Here is a 20,513-nt window from a genome sequence, read left to right as displayed (position 1 = left end):
AAAAAAAAAAAAAAAAATTCCCCTCTAAAACCCACCGTAGCCCTACTCTCCTTCTCTTCTCTTAAGTTTCCTTTCAATCCCTTTGGCCTTCTTCTATTCTGCTTTTGTTCATCCTTTCTTTCTTCCCTGTCAATACCCTATTCTCGCAGAAGGTTGCAGCCCACGGGAAAGTGGATCGATCTCTTTCGTGAGAGATCCGATTGGGTCGAGCTTTTGATCGAAGGTAGTTCTCCCCAAGGCGACTTGAACCATAGAACTTCAGCCCCAAAGACCTCTCCTGTGGTGAAGAGTAAAACCTGCAACTGGGTTCCATCGACAGCCATCGCCAGCCTCAGTTTCAGAAGCTTCCCATATCACTCCAGCCTGCTGATCTGAGCAATCCCCTGGTGAGTTCAGTACACCTTCTCCTTAGGAGTCTACGCCTGAAGTTTCAAGAGCAGCCGCTAAGATTTGAAGGAATTCTCTATGTGGGAGTCTTGCTGGTCTGCCGCCTTACCATGGTGCTCCATCGAGAAGAAGAAGAAAGGGTTCTCTCATGGGTTTTAAATAACACTTGCTGTTATTACAGATAAGCCCCTGTCACTTGTTTTATAGTAGAACCCTTGCATCGAAACTTTATTTCAATTTTACCCTCTCACCTTGTTATTTCCAGAACTGAGACTTTTCTTTAGGACTAATTCCAGATCTGTCCTATTCATCTATTTCACTCAAATAGGGGTCTAAATGGTGCCAGAAATTACATTATTGCCCCTGATTTGTCCAGATTGAAATATTTGTTCTCCCTTCTCTTTGAAGTGCTAAAATTGCTCCTGAAATTACAAGAATTCCCCTACACTTTTGAAGACTGGTTTAGTTAACAATTGTGGGCCCCATAAGTGATTCAATTCTGACTTTTCGGAACCTGGATCTGAGTCCGACACAAGATTGGTCATGGATTCTTTTGTGTTCAAATTTCGAGTGCGGTTACCCAATGGAAAGCCTACTAAATTGTTAATTGATGAGCGACTAAGTGACAATTTTGTCGCCAGCTCTGTGGTGGATATATTGTCAGAGACCGGTCAGATAATTTTTGAGTCGGAGAAAATTGCATTTGTTGAATTTTCTGTTCCTCCTTATTATGATGGTGCTTTTTGTGAAGTGTTTGACTCTCCTCAGCACATCATTAAATTGGGTTGAAACTGGTTGGAACAACGGGACGGTATTCTTGATCGTGACAACAATGTGTGCATCCTCCAACCTTACCACATGCATAAAAAATTTAATCTTCATGGATTGGTTGCATAAAAAAAAGCGATACCCCCAGTACAACCACAAGATGAATCAGAAGCATCAACACAAGTGGAAGACTGTCCTATGGTGGAACAGGAGATGACAACAGAAAGTGAAAAAATTGTGGATCAAGCAACGAAGGGCATCAATGTAATGCCACTTGTTCACCATCATGAATTTGTTATTCCCCGTGATTTTTCGGACTTGAATGCACCTCCAAAGCTTCATATCATGGATTTTGTTCGCAATGCAGACGACGAGCAATTCACCCCCGTTCGTGAGGTTTTATTGTTATTATTCTATAAAACTCGTGGACGAGTTTTTCTTAACATTAGGGGAGTTGATGCAGAATCGATGCTATTGAACCGGGTTGACCCTTCAGGCAATCTCAATCGAGATGAACCGGGTCCGATTGGATTTTTGGATTCATTAGGATCTTTAGGATTTTATTTTATTTGGGGATTATTTGCAATCTTTTAATTTGGGTAGTCAATAATCAATTAGGGAGTTACTAATTTGAGTTTATTTTGTTTCTAATTTCTTTAGTTAGAATTTAGGAAGTAATTTGAAGTTGCTAATTTTAGTTTTAGATTTTACTAGGCAAGTTTTAATTTTCAGTTATTATATAAGGGCATATAATCCAAGTTATTAGAAAGATTAAAAAGATGAATCGAGTTTGAGTATTTGTGAAGCCTGGGTGTGTGTGCATGATTCTTCTTTCCCCCCCTTTCTTAGTGTGATTTCTTCCTCTCCCCTGCAACTCTGAGAGCCATCTCAGGGATTTCTTCCCTACCGTCCCGGCCATCCGCATCAGTATAAGAAGGGCTTTACACATCCAGAAGTAGCAGCGCTTTTCAATGGTGGAATTGATTAGTCATATTTCAAGTTTGTGCGTGAATCTGACCCCATCATTGGGGATCTCGAGGAACAACAATAAGATGGTGTTAGATTCACGCACAAACTCGCCATATGCCTTCTCTCTATCTTCTTGTTGGTGGAATTTGGGATTGTTAATTTGTTACAGGCCAGAATCAGGAACAACTTTCTTGGGATTTTGATAAGATGATGGTGTTTGGATGTGAAAGCAGAAGAATTTGCCAGTTTTTCCCATTGATTCTTTGTCTTCTCAGACCCACCCAACTTTCAAAATCAGATTGTCGGTAGAATTATCTGGTGAAGTGACTCTGCGTGAAGGATTTGTGAAAGGAAACTCGTTAGGTCAACCCCTTTCGTTGCTTCTGCGATATCTTCAATGCAAGCTCTATAACTTTGATTATTTTTATTTGATTTTGACCTAATTTTTAATGCTTCTTCAGTTTCGATTGTTGTTTCAATTCTTTGTTTTTCTCTTTTTTCCCCTGTTTCATCATTGTCGGTTGCTCTTAATCGATTTAAATTTCTAACGAGATAGATTAGGGTTTTAGTCTTGATTCTGTACTTATTCAAATTTGAGCTTGGATGACTCACTGGTTTCTCTCTACTTAAATTGTCTACTTCTCTTTTCATTTTGGGTTGTGGTAGGAATTTTTTTTTTTTTTTTTTGATAATCATTAAATCCTCTATCTGCTTGAATGTATTTAAGATATTGAACAATTTCTTTAGATTTATGGTCTAGATTGTTTTTTGAAGAGTGCATGATAGGTATGAAGTCCTCTGGTCTTCTTCTTCCTCCTTTGATGGCATTGTGTTATAAATTTAAGGAGAAGGGTAAATTTTCTTGTTTTGTACCAACAAGAAAACACATGAGTCACTGCTTTAAGTCCACTCCCTTTACTTTTCCACCCTCCCACCAAAAAGCGGTGCCAAATTTCTGTGTTTTTATGCTTTGGCACCAGTTTGCTTCTTTTCTACTCAACTTTATAGCTCTTGTTATTTTCAAAATCAATATTTGTTATTTTCTTCCATCCTCTAGAAACAGAGACAGAAAGAAAGAAAATGGCGCATGGTTCGGAAGAGGGGCTAGGATTTTCGAGCGAAGATTATGATTCGCTAATTGCGACCACTGATGTGGAGCTCTTGAAGCGGGCATGGCGGAATGAGAAAGCTTCTCCTGAAATTCTTCAGTTCCAGGATAGTTTGGTACAGAGATCTAGAGAGCAGATTCAGTTGATGGTACTCTCTATTCTTCCTCCACTCCCTTTTCAACTGACAGTGCTTCTAATTCATGCAATCAATCAATCTATGTATTTCTAGTATAATGCTGATTTGTGTTTCGGTTGTTGTTAGTTTAGGCTGTTTTTGGTTGCCAATGAGAATGGAAAAAATTCAATTCTGGATCCCATACCTTGTATGCATATGGTGAATGAGAATCCATTTCTTTTATGATGATAATATGCAATCACTTGCTTGGAAAAATGTTCCATACGGGTGGAGAGAAAATAGGGAAGAAGATGGGAAATAAATGAAGAAGAGATAAACAAGAGATGACAAAGAGATAAAATAGGTTGAGACTTTGATAGATTTGCTTTGTGGGCGAGGAAAGGACGTCTTGGTTTAATTGAGGAGCCGCCCTCATCTCAAGATAACTTCAAGAGACATAATTAATTTAGATTTCCATTGCTTAAAGACTATCGTCCAAATGGTGCCCCCTTTATATAAGGCATTACAACATACACAATTATAATAACTATTCACCTTAAATAACTTCCCCTAATAGACCAACAACTTCTACTAACGGACTCCATCTAAGTTACAATTCGTAAGGCTCCTCATGTGCTTGCATACACGTATTGTTCCCTTCCCCTTGAATTTTAGTCTCGTCTTCAAGACTGTATGCTGGTAATTGATGCCACATGGTTTCAAGATCCCCCCTGGTTGCCTCTATATGTGACAACCCATTGCTAATGGATAAGGATTTGTAGCTGATGCTTGTGAAACCGTTGATCTACAACATTTTGGGGTTGCAGATAAAGCATGCCGTCTTGCAAGGCTCTGATATCAAATTTTGTCTTGGCTTAATTGAGGAGCTGCCTTCATCTCAAGATAACATCTATAGAGATAATTTAGGATTTTCATTACTTAAAGTCTATCCTCCTTTTAGTGTTGTCCTTTTTATACAAGGCATTATAACGTATAACAGTTATATTAACCATGCACCTTCAATACCTTCCTCCCACGTTTAAATTACCATCCACTACTTCCTACTAATTACAACTTCTACTAACGGACTCCACCTAACTTACAATTCGCAAGGCTCCTCACATGCTTTCATACATGTATCAAAAAATTTGCAAGGCTCCTCACATGCTTTCATACATGTATCAAAAACCTGCTTCATTTAGGCTTTCATGTCTTCAATTCATTGTTTCCAAAGAAATTAACATGACACTGCATGCTTTTCCACTCCATTTCACTTATTCCAGTGTTAGTCTTGCCACATATTTTTTTTTTTGCAGGAAGATACTATGGAGGAATTTGCCAAAAATGGTACGGATCCGCTCACTGTCTCTCTGTACCAGATGGATTTAGATAGGGCATTGTTCCTCTTAAGATCGTATCTTCGGACTCGCCTTCAAAAGGTGATCATCGAGTGAAAACTTTGTCGCATTCTGTTTTCAATTAGACCATTGTTTGTCTTCTAACTCGTATTGCAGATTGAGAAGTACTTTATCCACATTTCAAAATCTGAATTGTGGAACCGGCTTTCTGAACAAGAGCATAAGTTTGCTAAAAAGTGAGTCATTACATTTACCCCTCTCTCTCTCTCTCTCTCTCTCTCTCTCTCTCTCTCTCATTTAAGAGACGGGTGGGTGGATGGGTGTATGTGTGTAACAGGGGAAGCTTATGCTAATCAATTACAACTTGGTATAGTGTTTCTGAACCTGGCTTTGCTATGAACAGGTGCATGGATTATATGGAAAAACATCTCCAAAAATCTGTTTTGTCTCATTTACCTTATGGTTATCAGTCCATTCTGAGGCAATCTATATCTAGTGAAGAAGATGACATGGGTAATGAAACTTCCATGTACATTCATAAATATAGTTCTTTATTTTCCGGAAAGAATTACTTCATTGATAGGTATAAAAGACTAAGAAGCCTGAGGGTAGGAATGGAATGTGAAGATATGTAGCCAAATCAAGGACGGTTGGTCTTTTAGAGCCTAAATCAGTGTGTGATGTATGTGAAAAATGCAGGTCCTTGAAATTTCTCTGTGTTTGGGCTGGGGGTTTTTTATTCTTGAAACTTTGTTCAAGGAGAAATGGTTTACAAGGAATGGCTTAAAACTAGGTCATACCTCCCTTGTCCTTGCTCCCAGACTTCCTCGTAGCTTTCCTCTAGAATAAAGAAACAATATATCCGAAAGAATAATTAAATTAACAAAGATAATTTGAAGGGCCAGTTACAGTTGGTATTGATATGCGCATTTACATGCAAGATTAAGGAGAGGGTTTGATTTTCTCCTAGGGATTATTTTTCCAGTGGGTATGCTTGACTGTGAGTGAGATTCATAGCAATAAGTGCCGTCTAATTTGTTTCTGTATCTTAAGGGTTTGGTTTTCTCCTAGAGATTATTTTTCCAGTGGGTATGCTTGACTGTGAGTGAGATTCATAGCAATAAGTGCCATCTAATTAGCTTCTGTATCTTACTGTATCTTTACAGTTGACAACTATTACTAGTCATCTGTAATTCTGTATTCTTCATTGGTGTTTTGATCATTTTTGCAACTTGTCATTGGCTCAAGACTTGGTATAGGGAGAGAGAACAGATAGTTGTTTACTTTTCGGACAACTAGTGATAGCAATTATTCTTGAGCCATAAGCTTCATGGATGGCCCTAGAGTCGGTCTTAACAGTTGATCAATTTTCGGAGGCCGATACCTTTATACATATCATTTATGTATAATTTTCATTCTCTCAACTCGATATATTGAAAGGAGAATACGTCATGTCTTGCAAGCCATCTATCTAATAATGTCCATGTCATGCTTATGTCAAAAGTAGTTCTAGCTCTGAAGTTTTTGCTAATAGGTTTCCAGTTTAAACTTTTATTGGTGCCCTACTTCTGTTTTGTGAAGTGTCTAGTTTCTATTAGATATAATCCTAGGAATATTTGGAAAGTGATGTAGTCAAAAGTAGTGTTTCAGTATATTCCCTTCTTGTCTTGCATGGCACAGTGGAGGCTCTGAGAAATCAGTCCATAGCAACACTTCTATATGACCTACATGTGATTAATTAGCATAATGGGAGTATTTAACCCTTGATCCATGGGAACTCCAAACTTGTGATTCTTGTTGGTACTAGAAGAAGTGGAGAAGTGACAATTTAACTGTTGATCAGTTTTTGCTAGTTCACCTGCAGACATAAGACGAAGTTGTCCCAGGTTCAATGTAGATTTGCACCCTATGATTATATATTATCCCTTGAGTGAGATGTTTCTTCTACCTATTTGAAATAGTTGCTTTATTAAGGATTTTATCAAAAATTTCCAGGTCTCTTCTTCACCAGTGATTTCTGGTCTAATAGAACTTGAGCCAAGTTTAGAGTCAATCCAATCCAGTTAAAGTACTTATATTTTTTTTTACAATTAAAATATTCACTTTCTGGTATTCTTTCCTCACCCCTCCCTCCTCTCAAATTTGAGTAGTTCATGAATTCATTGGTGTTAATTGATACACAATCGGAATCTTCCAGGTTTGAACAACAAAACATTCTGCTTACTGTGGTCTCTCCAACTCCCCAGCCCCCTCCTCCACCCACCCCCCCACCCCCCAAAAAAAAAAAAAGGTTTTGTAACCCAACCTTTTCCCATAGGATAAGTCCCACTTTCATAGGGTGCTGAGAGGGAAGTGGATTGGAAATTATCCCAACTTTTGGCATTAATGTATCCACTCAAAACTCAAAACCTAAACCTGTGCCTTCAATCAAATGGACAAAGAATAATATGAGTGTTGATCAATCAGAACCATGCTTCTGTTGGCTTGAAATGTCTTATAACTGTTTGATCTTTGATTTGGAAGTTCAGTCCCAGAGCCTCAGTTGGACACCTTTGTCTTCTGCAAAAGCAAGGGTTCTGTGGGAGCTTTCCAGCTTGATGATAGGTAATCAATCTGCTGTTAATCTTTACAGGAGATGCATTCTTACAGCACATCTTTTTCTTCTGATCTGCTAACCACCTATAATCTCTCTTGTAGTGGGGATGAGATTGTGGACCTAGTTGCAGATGATCTATATGTACTACGTTACAAGTCAATAAAGGCACTCATAGAGAGTGGGCAAATTGACCTTGTGTAACAAAAGTTGGCATCTTCCAGGTGAAGTCATTTGCAGTGTAAGCCATGGCAGGTTTGTAAGGATCTATGAAAAGGCCAGGAAGGAGCAGATGGCTTTCTTTTGTACCCTTAGAAGTGTAGTGGTGAGTATGTGCTTGAAGCAACCCATGTGTGGATATACCATTCTCATCCCTACACTCTGAATTGTTTTCTTGGGCAGCACATGCGATGCTCTAATGTTTCAGGACATAATCATGTAGCTCAAAGTTTTGTTTTGTTGATGACATCGTTTAATCTCCTCTTTCTGTAAATTTTTTGTTCTTGAATTTTGAGTTTGTTGACAAATTCTAAAGGTTGCATTTTCCGGTCACTAAGTTTTGTTTTTTTTGTTTTGTTTTTTTTTCTAAAAAAGGCCCATAATGACCCAACAACCATTTGGACCTGGTCAAACGGGGGTGAATGAGAACCATTCAACTTTCACTGAAAGTAGTGAAGAGCACTAAATACCCTCGTGTGAGTGGTCCCAAGGAGGTAAGAGGAGTCGAATACAGAACCACACGCTTCTTGAGGCGAAAGTCCCTTGCCAACTCAGCTACCCCTGGGTTTGTCACTCATTATGTTATACTAAAAAGTCCAAAAAGTTAGGTTAAACTAACATTTCATTGTTGCAATTTCAACTTAAATTGAGACATGAAGTGGTTAAAATTTTGAAGGATATCATTTGTATTTTGTGTTCATTTTTATCTGATGGTATTTTTATAGTTGGAAAAAAAGATGATCATGATGTTAAATTTGCGGTTTTTTTTCTGGAGCTTGGTATATGTCAGTGTTCCTTGTGTCTATCTCTCTCCCAAAAATAAGTGGTTTACGTAGACTACTCTTAGGACCTAGAGGGATATCTAATTTCAACTTTGAAGTAGATTTTGAATTATCTTCAAAACTTATTTTGGGTAAAATTCTGACCAAGTTAACTTTCTTGAGGAAGGATCATAGAAAGAATTGATTTTCTTAAAAATGAAAGACAACCATGAAGCAAAGAGAGACACAGACAGTCTTGGTAACATGCCGTGAAAGGCTGTAACCCTTACCAAATGCTCCAGTGGTCTAACTCTCCACTACCTCACTGTCAAACCACCACATCTAATACCTTGGCCCCAATAAAGTGTGAGAAATGAGATCTTCTATCATATGGATTAATTCACATATTGTTAAGTAGCAAAAAAAATGAAGTGTTACTCTATTTTCTTTACCTAGTTTAGATTAAAATTTTACCACCAATATGATTTACAAACATTTCACAAGGCAAAGTGATGCCTAGAAAGAGGAGAAACTCCATTGGGAAGACAGCTGATTCTATGCTTTAAGCAAGGAAATGAGTCATCATATTAGGTATGTCCCTTATTTTCTTCAATAAGATGATTGAAAAATCTAATGTTTCTTGAAAAAACTAATGAGACCCCATTGTTGCTATAACTAATTTTCATTCTCTAGAAGTCTTAAGGTTCATGTTTTGATCATTTTGTATTTCTCTTTGTTTCTTGGGGTCCAGACTATCCATTGTTTCTTGGTGGTTTTTTGTTTTTTTTGTAATTTTTTTACCCTTAATTTGGGGTTTATTTAATATATTTTATACATTAAAAAAAAAAATAGCAATGCTTAGAAAGATAAAAATTTTATTTCAAACCCTAAACAATGGGTTCAACCATAAGATCACATCACTTTTTTTTTTTTTTAACATTTGTTTATAACATCCTCAACCTATTTTTCCGGTGAATGCGGACCAAAACCAATTGGGTTCCAACATGATATACGTGTAGTAGGCTAATGTCATCCAAAAGAAAAAGGGGCACATACCCTAGAAGGTAATGAATTATTTTTTCTTCTCCCATAAGGAAAGGGCATAAATATCCAAACAAGAGAAGGCAGGAAGTCCCAAATCCCAATTCAATTAATAAATCGAACTTCTTTCGCAAATTCCTAAGGCTATGTTTGGCAGCCAAAAGAAGAAAAAAAAAATGAAAAAGTGTGAAAATAAAAAAATAAAAAAGGTATGTATGTTTGGTTACCATTAGAATAAAAGAAAAGAATTTTTTTTTGTATTTTCTTGTGCTCTTGCCAAGATTTTTTTTTTTTTTGATAAATGAATTTTGTTTTACCATTTTCAAGATGAATTTTAAAATTCAAAAAAAGAATCTGGTTAGGAGGCAAGTACTTGAGAATTTCTTAAACTAAGACAAAATTCGTTTATTTTATTTTCTTTACTGCTACCAAACACAGCCTAAAAGTGAGAGTCCCTCAGAGAGAGAGAGAGAGAGAGAGAGAGAGAGGGATCATTACACATCACTGCGACTGTGAAAGGGAAGAAGTGTAAATCTAGGGTTTGCAGATTTTTTATCGCCAACATTCTTTAAGCTGCTCTAATGGGCGGAATGCCTTGAAGCGGAGGGAAGGTTAGTTCTTTATATCCCTATAGTTTCTTAATATTTATTCCTGAGGGCTGAGTCCTTGCATGTTCGTTTATTTCGATCGAATAGTTAATGCAGAGGGAACAAAAATGACATTAATCGATAAGTATTTTCATTGATAACCGACCAATGTATCATGTAGATGGATTTCGTTGTGGCAGCAAGTCTAAAAGTTATTACTTTTTGAATCTACTTTCGCATCCCTTGAAATTCTCGTTACATTTATTCCAAATCTGCTTGCATTTTCAGGGTCTCTCTCTCTCTCTCTCTCTCTCTCTCTCTAATTTTCTCCTATTTTTTTTACTAAATTTTCAATGATCAAGACATGGGACAGAGGGGAGCTTATCAATAACCAAGAGAAACATTACTAAAGACGAGGATACAAATGCATTATTTACCAAAACACTCTTTTAAATATCTTATTTTCCCTGCCTGAATGGAATCTCCAAGGCTACACTCTGTGACATGCGCTGTAGATCAGATATGTGGTGGATGAACTATAGCTTGTAAAGTCTCTATAAGAAATTGTAAGATAAAAAAAACTCTTAACTGCATTGCAAATGGTTTTGGCAGATCCTAAGTACCATAATTTGTGGACATTTTGAGCTATTGGTGCATCTTTAAATAGTAGCAATTTAGAAAGAACAGCTCCTGCACAGTTGGATGGACTCATTTTGTGTATTTATCTTGATACACGGGGATGAGGGTGTGTTTGAGATTCCATGAGCTCAATTGCACTGTGACCCTGTTCTTTTTAAATCATTCCCACCTTTAGATCGACTATAATTTTGGGTCTTAAATCCTATCACAGCTTTGTGCCATGCCATTGGCATTTGGATAAGTTCATCTTCTCTTTGTGTCCAACTCACCTTTATGTGTGAAAAAATATGGCCAAGCATTTTCAGTGCTTGCTTTAGGATATTGACGACAGTTTTTGTTTTATCATTGTTACTTATTATATATGAGAAAGATTCCACCATGCTTGCATTAGGAATCCTTTCCATCACACATTGCTACTTTCATTCACATGGATTGATGATTTGGCAGGCTGACCATTGGATAGATTGTTGAAAACCCCAGTGATAAGCCAACTATTGAATGAAGTGTATGACCCACCGTATATGAGCCTTTCCTTTTAATGTTTTCAATGGTTCTCGTTGAATTTATTTTGACCTAACTTTATAGACTTTTTAAATTTATTTAAACTTCTATAACAACACGAGAGTATTGGATTGGCTTGTAATTTTGACCATTGATCATAGCTTGTCCACCAAATTTGGGCCTCAACTAAACTGCGTTGCGGCAATTAAAAGGACATGATGGATGGGCTCTGGTTACAGGCATAATGCAGCCCAAGTCCATTGATTGGGCTCCAAAGCTGGTTCCTATTTAGCCCATATTATGGGTTTATTTTATGCCCATCGAATTCTGCTCACATTTAGTCCCCATTTAGTTGGGATAAGGCTGAGTAGTTATTGGTCCACATTCAGCCCACATTGATTCTGCCATAAAAGAAGATATCAACCAGCTTGATTGAGGACTGTTATTAGCTATTGACCAGCTTGATAGGAGGGGAGATAAGTGTTAAGATCTTGTGGATGGGGCTTTCTTGGAGAACAAGTTAGATAGTAATTGCCAATTGTGTGTAGAGGAATGTGGAAGATTCTTCCAGCTCGCATATTCCTATATTTTGGGGAAGCTTTGCTCCTTGTGTGGGGGGGATTTATTAGCTAATATTTGATGTAGATAAGTCAATTGGGCTTATTTTATTACAAATAAGCCTTAGGTTGTGTTATATATGTGTTGGGCTTTTGATCCCATGGGTTTTCTTTCAAATGGGTCATTTTAATGGGCCTAAAATATGGGTAGAAGGTAGAAAAACGGGATTTAATTCATTAGTTTAGTTAGTTGCTATTTAATTCAATAAAGGCCCATTAGGCCATTGGTCGGTTGTAAAGTTCTATATGAACTATTAGTTAGTTAGTTCTACTCTATGTTGGAGTCATAAAGTCAAGTCCTAGTCTTATTTTGAATTCCTAGTTGTAGTAGGAGTGTCTAGTCCTATTGGGAAACTAGCTCCTAAATAGTTTGATTGTTATTCTGCCCTCTCTAAATAGAGGAGCCGATGTACTCATAATTGGAGATTTGAATAAAGAATAATTGCAGTCATTGCTTAGAACAGGCGGGATAGCTGTGGGTGAGAAGCTCGGGCTAAGACAGTCGCTCCTCCCCCACTTTTCCCTTTGTTTCTTCTTGGTTAAAGCTTTCTATTTTATCCTAAAGTTACTGCTGTTGAAGTATACGATTGTTGTGAATATTCTGAAGTTCAGATCTGTCCAAGTTACAAACCAGATTTGATTCTCTCTCCTGAAGCCTGCGATTATTTCTCCTAGGTCAGAAAATCAAGAAAGCTTGTAACTTTATAACCAGCCGTCAGAATCCTCTCAACTTTGGGGGTTTTTGTACCCTCCCTAGGGACTATCTACGCCTAAGAGTGCAGCTCAATCAGACTCCTACAGATCTAGCTGCACCTCTCTCTCTCCAGCTCTATAGCAGGTCTTTCTCTCTCCTATCGGGTTGTGTTTTTGGCTGGTTTTGCTCCTATATGGGTATTGTATCCTTGGGGGTTTATTTGAAGGTCTTATTTCTTTGTTTCCTGGTCCTATTTGTATTGTTTGGGGTTATAAATTGCTGGGGGTAGTTTCTTGTAATCTACTCCTGCATTAATGTTAGTATTTCGTTTTTTAGATGGGTACACCATAGAAGGGGGGAGGGTGAAGGTAGCATCCAGGAGACTCGAACTCTAGACCTCTTGGTGAGTGTGGGCTTTTATTAGATTTATTTCATGTAATTAGTAGTTTGTAATTACTAGGACTCTTTAGTTTGTTAATTAGAGTGGGATTGGGATTATTTTGTGACTTGTTCCAATTAGGGCAAGGTCTGATTTGGCAATTGCTGTAACCATTGGAACTTATAAATAAAAGATAGCTGCTGAATTTCAGTAGCCAACGATTGAATGTTAGGAGTTATTGATTAAAGGGCACTTTCCACTTGAACAGTGCCATGAACAGTGTACATGGACATTTTTCACATGAACAGTGCCATGCACAGTGTTCATTGGCACTTTTCATGTAAACAGCGTCGTGAACAGTGTTCAAGGGCAATTTTCACGTGAACAACGTTCACGGGTACTGTCCACGTGAACAATAACTCATGAATAGTAACTTATGTTTTTCCTTTTTTATTTCCTTTATGCCCTTATTTGGGTTTTGTCATGATTGTATATATAGAATGAAGTTGGCAATCTTGAATACACAGTTGTGATTCCTTTACTGCCATCTCTTTCTCCTCTTCCTCCCTCGTCTCTTCTTCTTTTTTTCCTTTTTTATTCTTTACAGAGAGAAAGCTGAGTTGATAGTCATTGAACTGTGAGATGCAATGCGGGGAAGGATTCCTTTACTAGGTGAGAGACCTTCGATCGGGGTGAGATGCCTAGGTAAGAGAGAGAATTATCCCAACCTGTTCCTTTTTATTTATATTTTCTTCATATTTTCCAATTGATTTTCCATGAGGGATCAGAGTTATGAATTCTGCTGCAATCGGAGACCAATGAATGGTGAATTCCAGTTGAAGAAAACAGTTTTGATTGCTGCAAGAAGGCTGAGAAATATCTTCTGAAGTTGCTGACGGGAATCTGCTTCAAACCATCACGTGGTTCTGTTCTTTTGGTGGGTTTTGCTGAAACCCTAACACCAGTCAGTCTCACATATCAGCCACATTTGGGTGCTGCCCAAATTTTGAGATTGAATTCCACATAAAAAAGGGACTACTCGATGGAGGTTTGAAGCTGGTCTGAAATTTGGGTTAGTCTATTATTTAATAATCTCTCAATCTGAAATCCTAGATTCAAGCAATCTAATATCTCAGCATATGTTCACTATTATAATCTGAGGTTTTTATTACTAATTCAGGTCCATTATATCTCCACTCGATTGAAGTTTCAGAACCATCCAAGGTCTTTTGATAACTCTGACTTTTGACCTAAAATCCTTAAATCAATATATCAGATCTGGGTTTGTTGATTTATTAGCTGTGATTTAGTACTTGAATCTTATTTATTGAGTTGTTAAGGGATCCTACCTGGGGTTAAGCCATCTGTGACAGGTAGAGGGCCAGATAGGAGAAGGAAAATCTGAGATGAGACTTAGAATTGCAGGGGAGAGGGAATTGCACAAGAGGAAAGAGAGAGAGAGAGAGAGACCACGGGGGGGGGGGAGTTTGCACGTTCAAAGCCACACAGGCCTCAACCTAACAACTCAATTCATTCTTTTTTCAATCTAATCTGGATCATCAGTTACAAGCTAATATATTAAACAAAAAAATCCAAACAAGAAAGAGAAATTAACCCAGCCAGGGAACTATGAAATCTAATTCTACTCAACTAAGGAAACCATTAACTTCGTATGTAGCTATCTCCTAATAAATAAAGTCCTAAAATACCATTCTAGACTGGAGACCCAAGATTGGACCTCGGTCTCAATCTGGGCTCTCAAAAGTGTTCAAGCCGGTCCAAGGAACTGAAGGAAGTGTTCCTGCATCAATGATCCAACCTTACATCAAGGCATGCTGGAATCCCAATTTCTTAACATATATTCTAAGTTTTCTGTTTCTATGAGGAAAACAAATTAAAAGGAGTCACTTTATATGCTTTAGAGACGGTGTGGAATTATATGTTAACATATCTGCTGTCTAGGTCACTTGATCCTGTGCTCACAAAAGCTTGTAGACAATATCTTTATTAAATATCTATTGCCTATGTCTAAACTTCTAGTCCAGTTATGTTTTCTGAATTCTGGTAACAAAAGATTTTTGGTTGGAATTTTCCATGAATGCATACAGGAGTCATTTGGTGTTACAGGTTCTCATACCTATTAGAAATCCATCAGTTGTTGAGCAATGATCATTTAAGCTTCTATCTCAAAATTTCAATTCTATGAGCTACTTGATTTTTATTTCCGCTATTCTTCCAAGAGAAGTGGCAACTGTAACCCACTAAGTAACTTTTCTAATATCGAATGACTATTAGATCTGAAACATCAAGGTAAAGGTATAAACTTCTCAAAATGTGCTGCAAATGAACTGGTGATTGACCATTCATTCATCTTCTTTCAACTTTGTGTGCATAATCGGAATTGTATGCCAGCCAATATGTTCAGATATCCATATTATTGTCGTTTTTACATCTCTGTTGCATGTGCTTTACTTACCAATAGTAGACACTTGTACTTCCTATCCATTGAATGCAATGGTATTGAGCCGAGTAGCACCTATCACTGGACATTGTCTTCCTCCCTGCAGGTTAGTTTTTGTGTGTGGGTGGTCTTTTCCTCTCTAAATGAAAACAAGGGACCTTTCCTATCAAAACCCTCTTTGACGTGCTGACCATTAAAGACCTTAAAAGCACTTTGTAAATCAGAACCAGAATATAAGATACAAGATTTCAAATATCAGCATTGGGTTGGATGATCCATATTATCACTCTAGACGGACCATTGATGTTCATTTGGTATTGTCGTAGACAGATCCAACCCCAAATACTGCAACTAAATCCTTTACTAAACATTCTCCGAAATCAAATTGCATCTCTGTGAAATCATTTTCTGCCATTATACTCAGATGTTCTGTTTTGGTGTTTCTTCGTGCATGATTTCATATGCAATAATCCATCCAGAGATTCTGCTTTATCACTGTTAGTAAATGACCAGCATTCCACGATGCGTGCAGTCTGCAGGCCTAATAGTTCAATATTAAAATGAGAAGTGCAGGACAAAGCCTGATGTGATAAGTAGGGATGGTTGTGGTCTTTTGGAAACACTGTCGAAGTATAGTTATTCCAGCTAGTATATCCTCTCAGAAAGACAGTTTGAGATGGTGGAGCTTTCCACACTTATCCATCTTTTAATGAAGGTGGTTTATGTTATTTGTGCAACAGTTGTGATTTAAATTTATGTACTTTCCTTTTTTTTTTTTTTTTGGTGGGTGGGGGTGGGGGTGGGGGCTTTTTTCGGACACCTTTTCACATTTAGTTTCACTCTCCAGCCATCAGCAGTTTACATAGTCATGTGTTTGCATATTGGAGTTTCAATTATTATGTTGAGGGGACAATTCCTTCACCAAAATCCAAAACATATACATTTTGGGATTTTGCTTGAGCCAAGTTGGGTCCTCCTGTTTTTGTGTGTGTGTTTCCTCCTTGCTTTTTGAAATTTAATATGAATAAAATATTGCGACTAAAAGAGGTATTTCTAATATGATATTGCATTTATTACATATGCTAATTTGTTTGAAATATTCCTTATCAAAAGATTTAATTTGTGAATCAATACAAATCAAATGGATGTAGCGAGGAAATAGAACTGGGGTGCCATGTACATGTAAATTAAATATATGTACACGTAATTTATACGTACATATATGAAGATACATATTAAGTTTACTCTCCTTGGACAATATTATAGTAAATAGCATAAACTGAAGGTCTGGGGCTGCTGGAGGGAGTTGAGAAAATTCCATAGTCTTTTGTAGTTCTAGAATTTCTATCCCGTTAATGTCGCTTCCTGAATGGGGATTGAAGATGGAAAAGCCGACCCGTACAGTCTGCATGAGCTTGACTTTTCACAGGTAATCCCGTCAAGATAAGAAATAATGAATAAGCTGAGCTTTTTGCAAATATTTGGAAGGCATGTGTATGCTAGCATTTCTTCACATATTTCTGGGTCAACTTACTGCAATATTTGGAAGGCATTTATGTGCTAGAATTTTTTCACATTATTTTGGCATTTGTTGACACTGCTGCTAAAGCTTCATGTTGACCAACCATGAGAAATACGGTTGATTCAGAAGTGGTGCAGTACCCTCCACCACCTGCTTTTCATAGACCTTCAGTCAGGTAGGCCAAACTGGTGCTCTTACCTGATGTATCCCTTCTCAAGGACATCAATTTCTGTTCTCTATCATTGATGGTTTTCATGATGAGATGCTTTCTTTCTCATTTACTAGTTAGTCTTACTTGTTTATTCTCAATTTTTTGACACCTTTTCTTTTCAAAGGTGTATTATGTTTAGCAAGTCAGTGAAGAATGTCTTTCTGTTACAGGAAAGAAATACCATACAGATCAGTGAGGAACCAAAATCCACATCAGGTCCTGAAACGTGAGCTAAGAGAACCAAGGGACTAATTCTTCTCCTATGGAAAATGCCCCAGTTAAGCGGAAACGAGGCCGTCCTCGAAAGGATGAAAATCTGGTCCATGGGGAGCCAGCTTCGACATCTCCCACTGTAACTGATATGGTGAGGAGAAACCGACGTCGTAGAGTAGATCAAATTGATGATGCCATGGTGGGCCAGGTTGTTTCTGGTGTCCTTGAAGGGTCATTTGATGCTGGATACTTGCTCACTGTCAAGGTTGGCAACACCAATACTGTTTTGAGGGGTGTTGTGTTTGAACCAGGGTTGTCGGTTCCAATTTCTGTGGCGAATGATGTGGCCCCACATGTCAAGATGTTCAAAAGAAATGAGATTTCCCTGCCAACCCAAGTGCGAGGTACCAACCTCCAATCTGAGCAAAATAATGGAAGACTTGTCAAGGTTTCAGGGAATGAGGGTGTTCTTGCATCAAAGATTTCTCCACCTGTCAAACAGGTCCCTAGAGCACCCCAATTATCACCCCCCCAGGTTCAGACCAATCCCATGGCATTCTCAAAGCAAGAAGTTAATGATGCTAAGAATGTCCCAAAAACTGCACCCAATACCTTGCCACCAGAGGATAATAAAGCCTACAGATCACCTAGCCGACCTTCCAAAGGACTGGCAGGTGAAGCAAGTGGTGATTCCAATCAGGCTGTCCAAGTTTCTTCACAACCGGCAGCATCTCAGACTGAGAACAGGATGTCAACTGATGTTATGAAAAATGACAAGCCCGGTCTTCCCACAAGAGAAGCTGGAGGACTGCCAATTGATGCTGGCCAGGTGGTTCAAGTTTCTATTCAAACAGCAGCACCTCAGATAGAGAAGAAAAAGCCTATTGATTTGTTGACAAATGACAAGTCTGATCTTCCCACAAGTGAACCTGAAGGAGTGCCAAGTGATATTAATCAGATGGTACATATTCCTTCAGAGGCAGCAGCATCACAGGCTGAGGCTATGAAGTCAACCTATGTATTACCTAATGAAGAGCTTGAACTCCCTGCAAGAGAACCTGAAGGTCCCCTAATTGATGCCAGTCAGGTGGTTGAGGATTCTTTGCAAGCAACGGCACCTCAGAGAGAGAATAGAAAGTCAGTCAATGTGTTGCCTGATGACAAGACTGATCTGCTCACAAGAGAACTTGATAGTTCCAACCAAGCCTCACTTATCAAGGCAGAGCACGTAGTTCAGTCTGTGGTTAAGGGTGAACCTTCTGCAACCCAACCTTTACAGTTGGTGCATGACAGAGCTGTTGCACCAGCTGAGATGTTCCTGGAAAATGAAGCTGCAGCTCTAATCAAGCAGCCCCTGAAAAATTCAAGTGCACCCGAAGATTCAGAATTCATCCCTAGCATTGAACCTTCTGTTGAGAAACTGCCGGGCAGTGAATCCATTGACCTGGTTAATCAAGTTGAATCGCATGCGATGATTTCAGAACTTCAGCCTGGCTTGCATGCTGATGATGCTTTGACTTCAGGGGGCTCTGAAGTTAAACTAAACTGCATCCCTGTGTCAGATCCACCCGAGACTGTAGCTTACCAACCAGATGATGAAGTGACCAACTTCGTGGAAAAGAAATCTTCTCCAAAAGGTGATACACCACAAGATTTAACATCTAAACTTTCACGTGAGATTCCAAGTAGGGCTGAGTTTTCAAAGTTGGATGGGAGGGCAAAAGCTGATGTCTTTGAAGCAACTGAGGGACATATTGATTCTGAGTCACAGACCAGTCAACCATTAGATGCGTTCAACAGAGGAAGTAGTGCCCAAATGTCTGATACTTCTCTGTCCATGCAGAATGAAGAAAGCATATCCAAGGATGCGATTCCCAGTGAACAGACGTCCCAAGCATTGGAGAAAGTAACTACTCCAGCTTTTTCACTTGACTTGGGAGCTGAGAAAGAGACTACACAATCTGTGCTTCCAAAAGAAGTGCCTGAGCACCAGATCTCTACTTCCACCCTGCCCATCCAGAATGAAGATTGTGTCTTGGAGGATACTTTTCCCAATGTTCAATCTCAGTGTGATCCTGTAGAATCAAAGGTTACTGATAGTACAAATGCCTGATAAGGTGATGCAGTAAAAAAAACATGCTCTAACAGAAGATAACTGCAATGAAGCCTTGAAGACAGATACAGCTAATGATACTACTGACAGTAAAGAGTTATGAAATTTCTTATAGAAGGAAACTTTTGGGGGGTAAACTTATTGAAGGATTTTGAGTCCCGTCACCGTTGGTTAACTATAGAAAATATTTTGTATTCTTGAACATTCTATTACTATATCAATCATCAGTTAAATTCTCAGTTGCTTGGAGAAAAACAAAATTCAGAACTTGTGACTTCAACTCTCATTCCTAATCTTTTGACAGCTCTGCTAGTGAAGCTTCGATCAGCTGTTTAGATGGCTAACTTGCTTCTTCTGCCTTCATTGTATACAGTGTTTGGGGACTTCTTTCAGGGCATTGCAATTAATGAAGTGGACATTGTTGTGATGGTGTTAATAATGTTGACACAAAGTAGAAATCTGTTGTAAGGCTTTAGTTGGCATTGTTTTATTGTTAAAGAATGCTAAAGCAGTTGTATAATGTCAACGATTACTAGTTTATGGTATTGAGATTAATATCAGTAGTAGATATCGATATGCGTACGTATCAGCTGTGTCGGTTGATCCATATATGGGTCAGGTATAGGTATTGGTCATTGCCAATACAACTGATGCGATATGTTTTTTTCCTGCTTGTTCCAAGTCTTCTTTGCCATTTCAAAATTAATTCCTTTTGAAATACTCAAATTGAACTGTTTTGAAGTTGCCTTTGGCGTAATTTCTATTTCTCCAGTCGTTTTGCATGACTATGCTAAAAAATTAAGAAATAACCAGAGTGGCCGGATTTGGTATGGTTTTCATTTCAATTTGAATTTATTTCATAAAATAATAAATAAATAGATGTTTAGTCAATGAATTGAAATTCTTATAGTTGCATCAATCTGAATTATTTTAGGAATAAAAAATTCATTTGATAATTTAATTTCTAATAATGAATTCTTTATATTTTTCTTGGAGAGGGTGGTGATATAGTGGGGACAAAAGATGGCGGCAAAGGCCAAGGCCAAGGCCGGTTAACATTAAATTACTGTTTTGTCCATAAAACTGAAACAACTACTTTTTAGTTATTTCAGAATTTTTATTTCATTGAATTAAGTTACAAAAATCATATCAAACAAGTTTCGAAATGGAAACCACCCCATAAAATTGAAGTAGAAATCATACCAAAATCAGACAGTCATTTATGCCATGTGGCGGAAATTACTAATAAACACATT

The 20,513-nt window shown here is 38.0% G+C and overlaps 2 protein-coding genes across 8 annotated transcripts in view; both read left to right on the top strand.

Annotated features, from left to right (window-relative positions):
- The window catches only part of LOC122059624 (DNA replication complex GINS protein SLD5-like), a 12,348-nt gene extending 4,497 nt beyond the window's left edge, over positions 1-7,851 (top strand). For all 3 annotated transcript variants that reach the window (XM_042622531.1, XM_042622533.1, XM_042622532.1), the window contains exons 2-7: positions 3,182-3,381; positions 4,665-4,787; positions 4,863-4,942; positions 5,110-5,219; positions 7,235-7,310; positions 7,404-7,851. In XM_042622531.1, coding sequence (XP_042478465.1) covers positions 3,205-3,381; positions 4,665-4,787; positions 4,863-4,942; positions 5,110-5,219; positions 7,235-7,310; positions 7,404-7,503 — 666 coding nt within the window. In that variant the 5' untranslated portion in view covers positions 3,182-3,204 and the 3' untranslated portion in view covers positions 7,504-7,851. The remainder of the gene's footprint in view (positions 1-3,181; positions 3,382-4,664; positions 4,788-4,862; positions 4,943-5,109; positions 5,220-7,234; positions 7,311-7,403) is intronic.
- A 1,926-nt stretch (positions 7,852-9,777) lies between these two features.
- LOC122059433 lies at positions 9,778-19,836 on the top strand. 5 transcript variants are annotated; one of them, XM_042622215.1, is made up of 4 exons: positions 9,778-9,931; positions 13,345-13,442; positions 13,526-13,809; positions 17,102-19,836. In XM_042622215.1, exon 4 carries the CDS (start codon positions 17,194-17,196, stop codon positions 19,255-19,257), a length of 2,064 nt encoding a protein of 687 aa, XP_042478149.1. In that variant the 5' UTR covers positions 9,778-9,931; positions 13,345-13,442; positions 13,526-13,809; positions 17,102-17,193; the 3' UTR covers positions 19,258-19,836. The 5 variants fall into 5 exon arrangements, 4 of the variants coding, with proteins under 4 accessions (XP_042478149.1, XP_042478147.1, XP_042478148.1 ...); XM_042622213.1 differs by having other exon boundaries at positions 13,345-13,809; XM_042622214.1 differs by lacking the exons at positions 13,345-13,442; positions 13,526-13,809 and having other exon boundaries at positions 9,779-9,931.
- The last annotated feature ends 677 nt before the right edge of the window (positions 19,837-20,513 follow it).

The sequence above is a fragment of the Macadamia integrifolia genome, chromosome 13 (assembly GCF_013358625.1).
Source record: "Macadamia integrifolia cultivar HAES 741 chromosome 13, SCU_Mint_v3, whole genome shotgun sequence".
Classification (NCBI taxonomy): domain Eukaryota; kingdom Viridiplantae; phylum Streptophyta; class Magnoliopsida; order Proteales; family Proteaceae; genus Macadamia; species Macadamia integrifolia.
The sequence above is the reverse complement of the archived record's forward strand: the minus strand, read 5'-3'. Positions and strand labels throughout refer to the sequence as shown.

Coding starts and splice junctions, on each gene's coding strand:
- LOC122059433 (XM_042622215.1), top strand. CDS start 17,194: ATGGAAAATGCCCCAGTTAAGCGGAAACGAGGCCGTCCTCGAAAGGAT.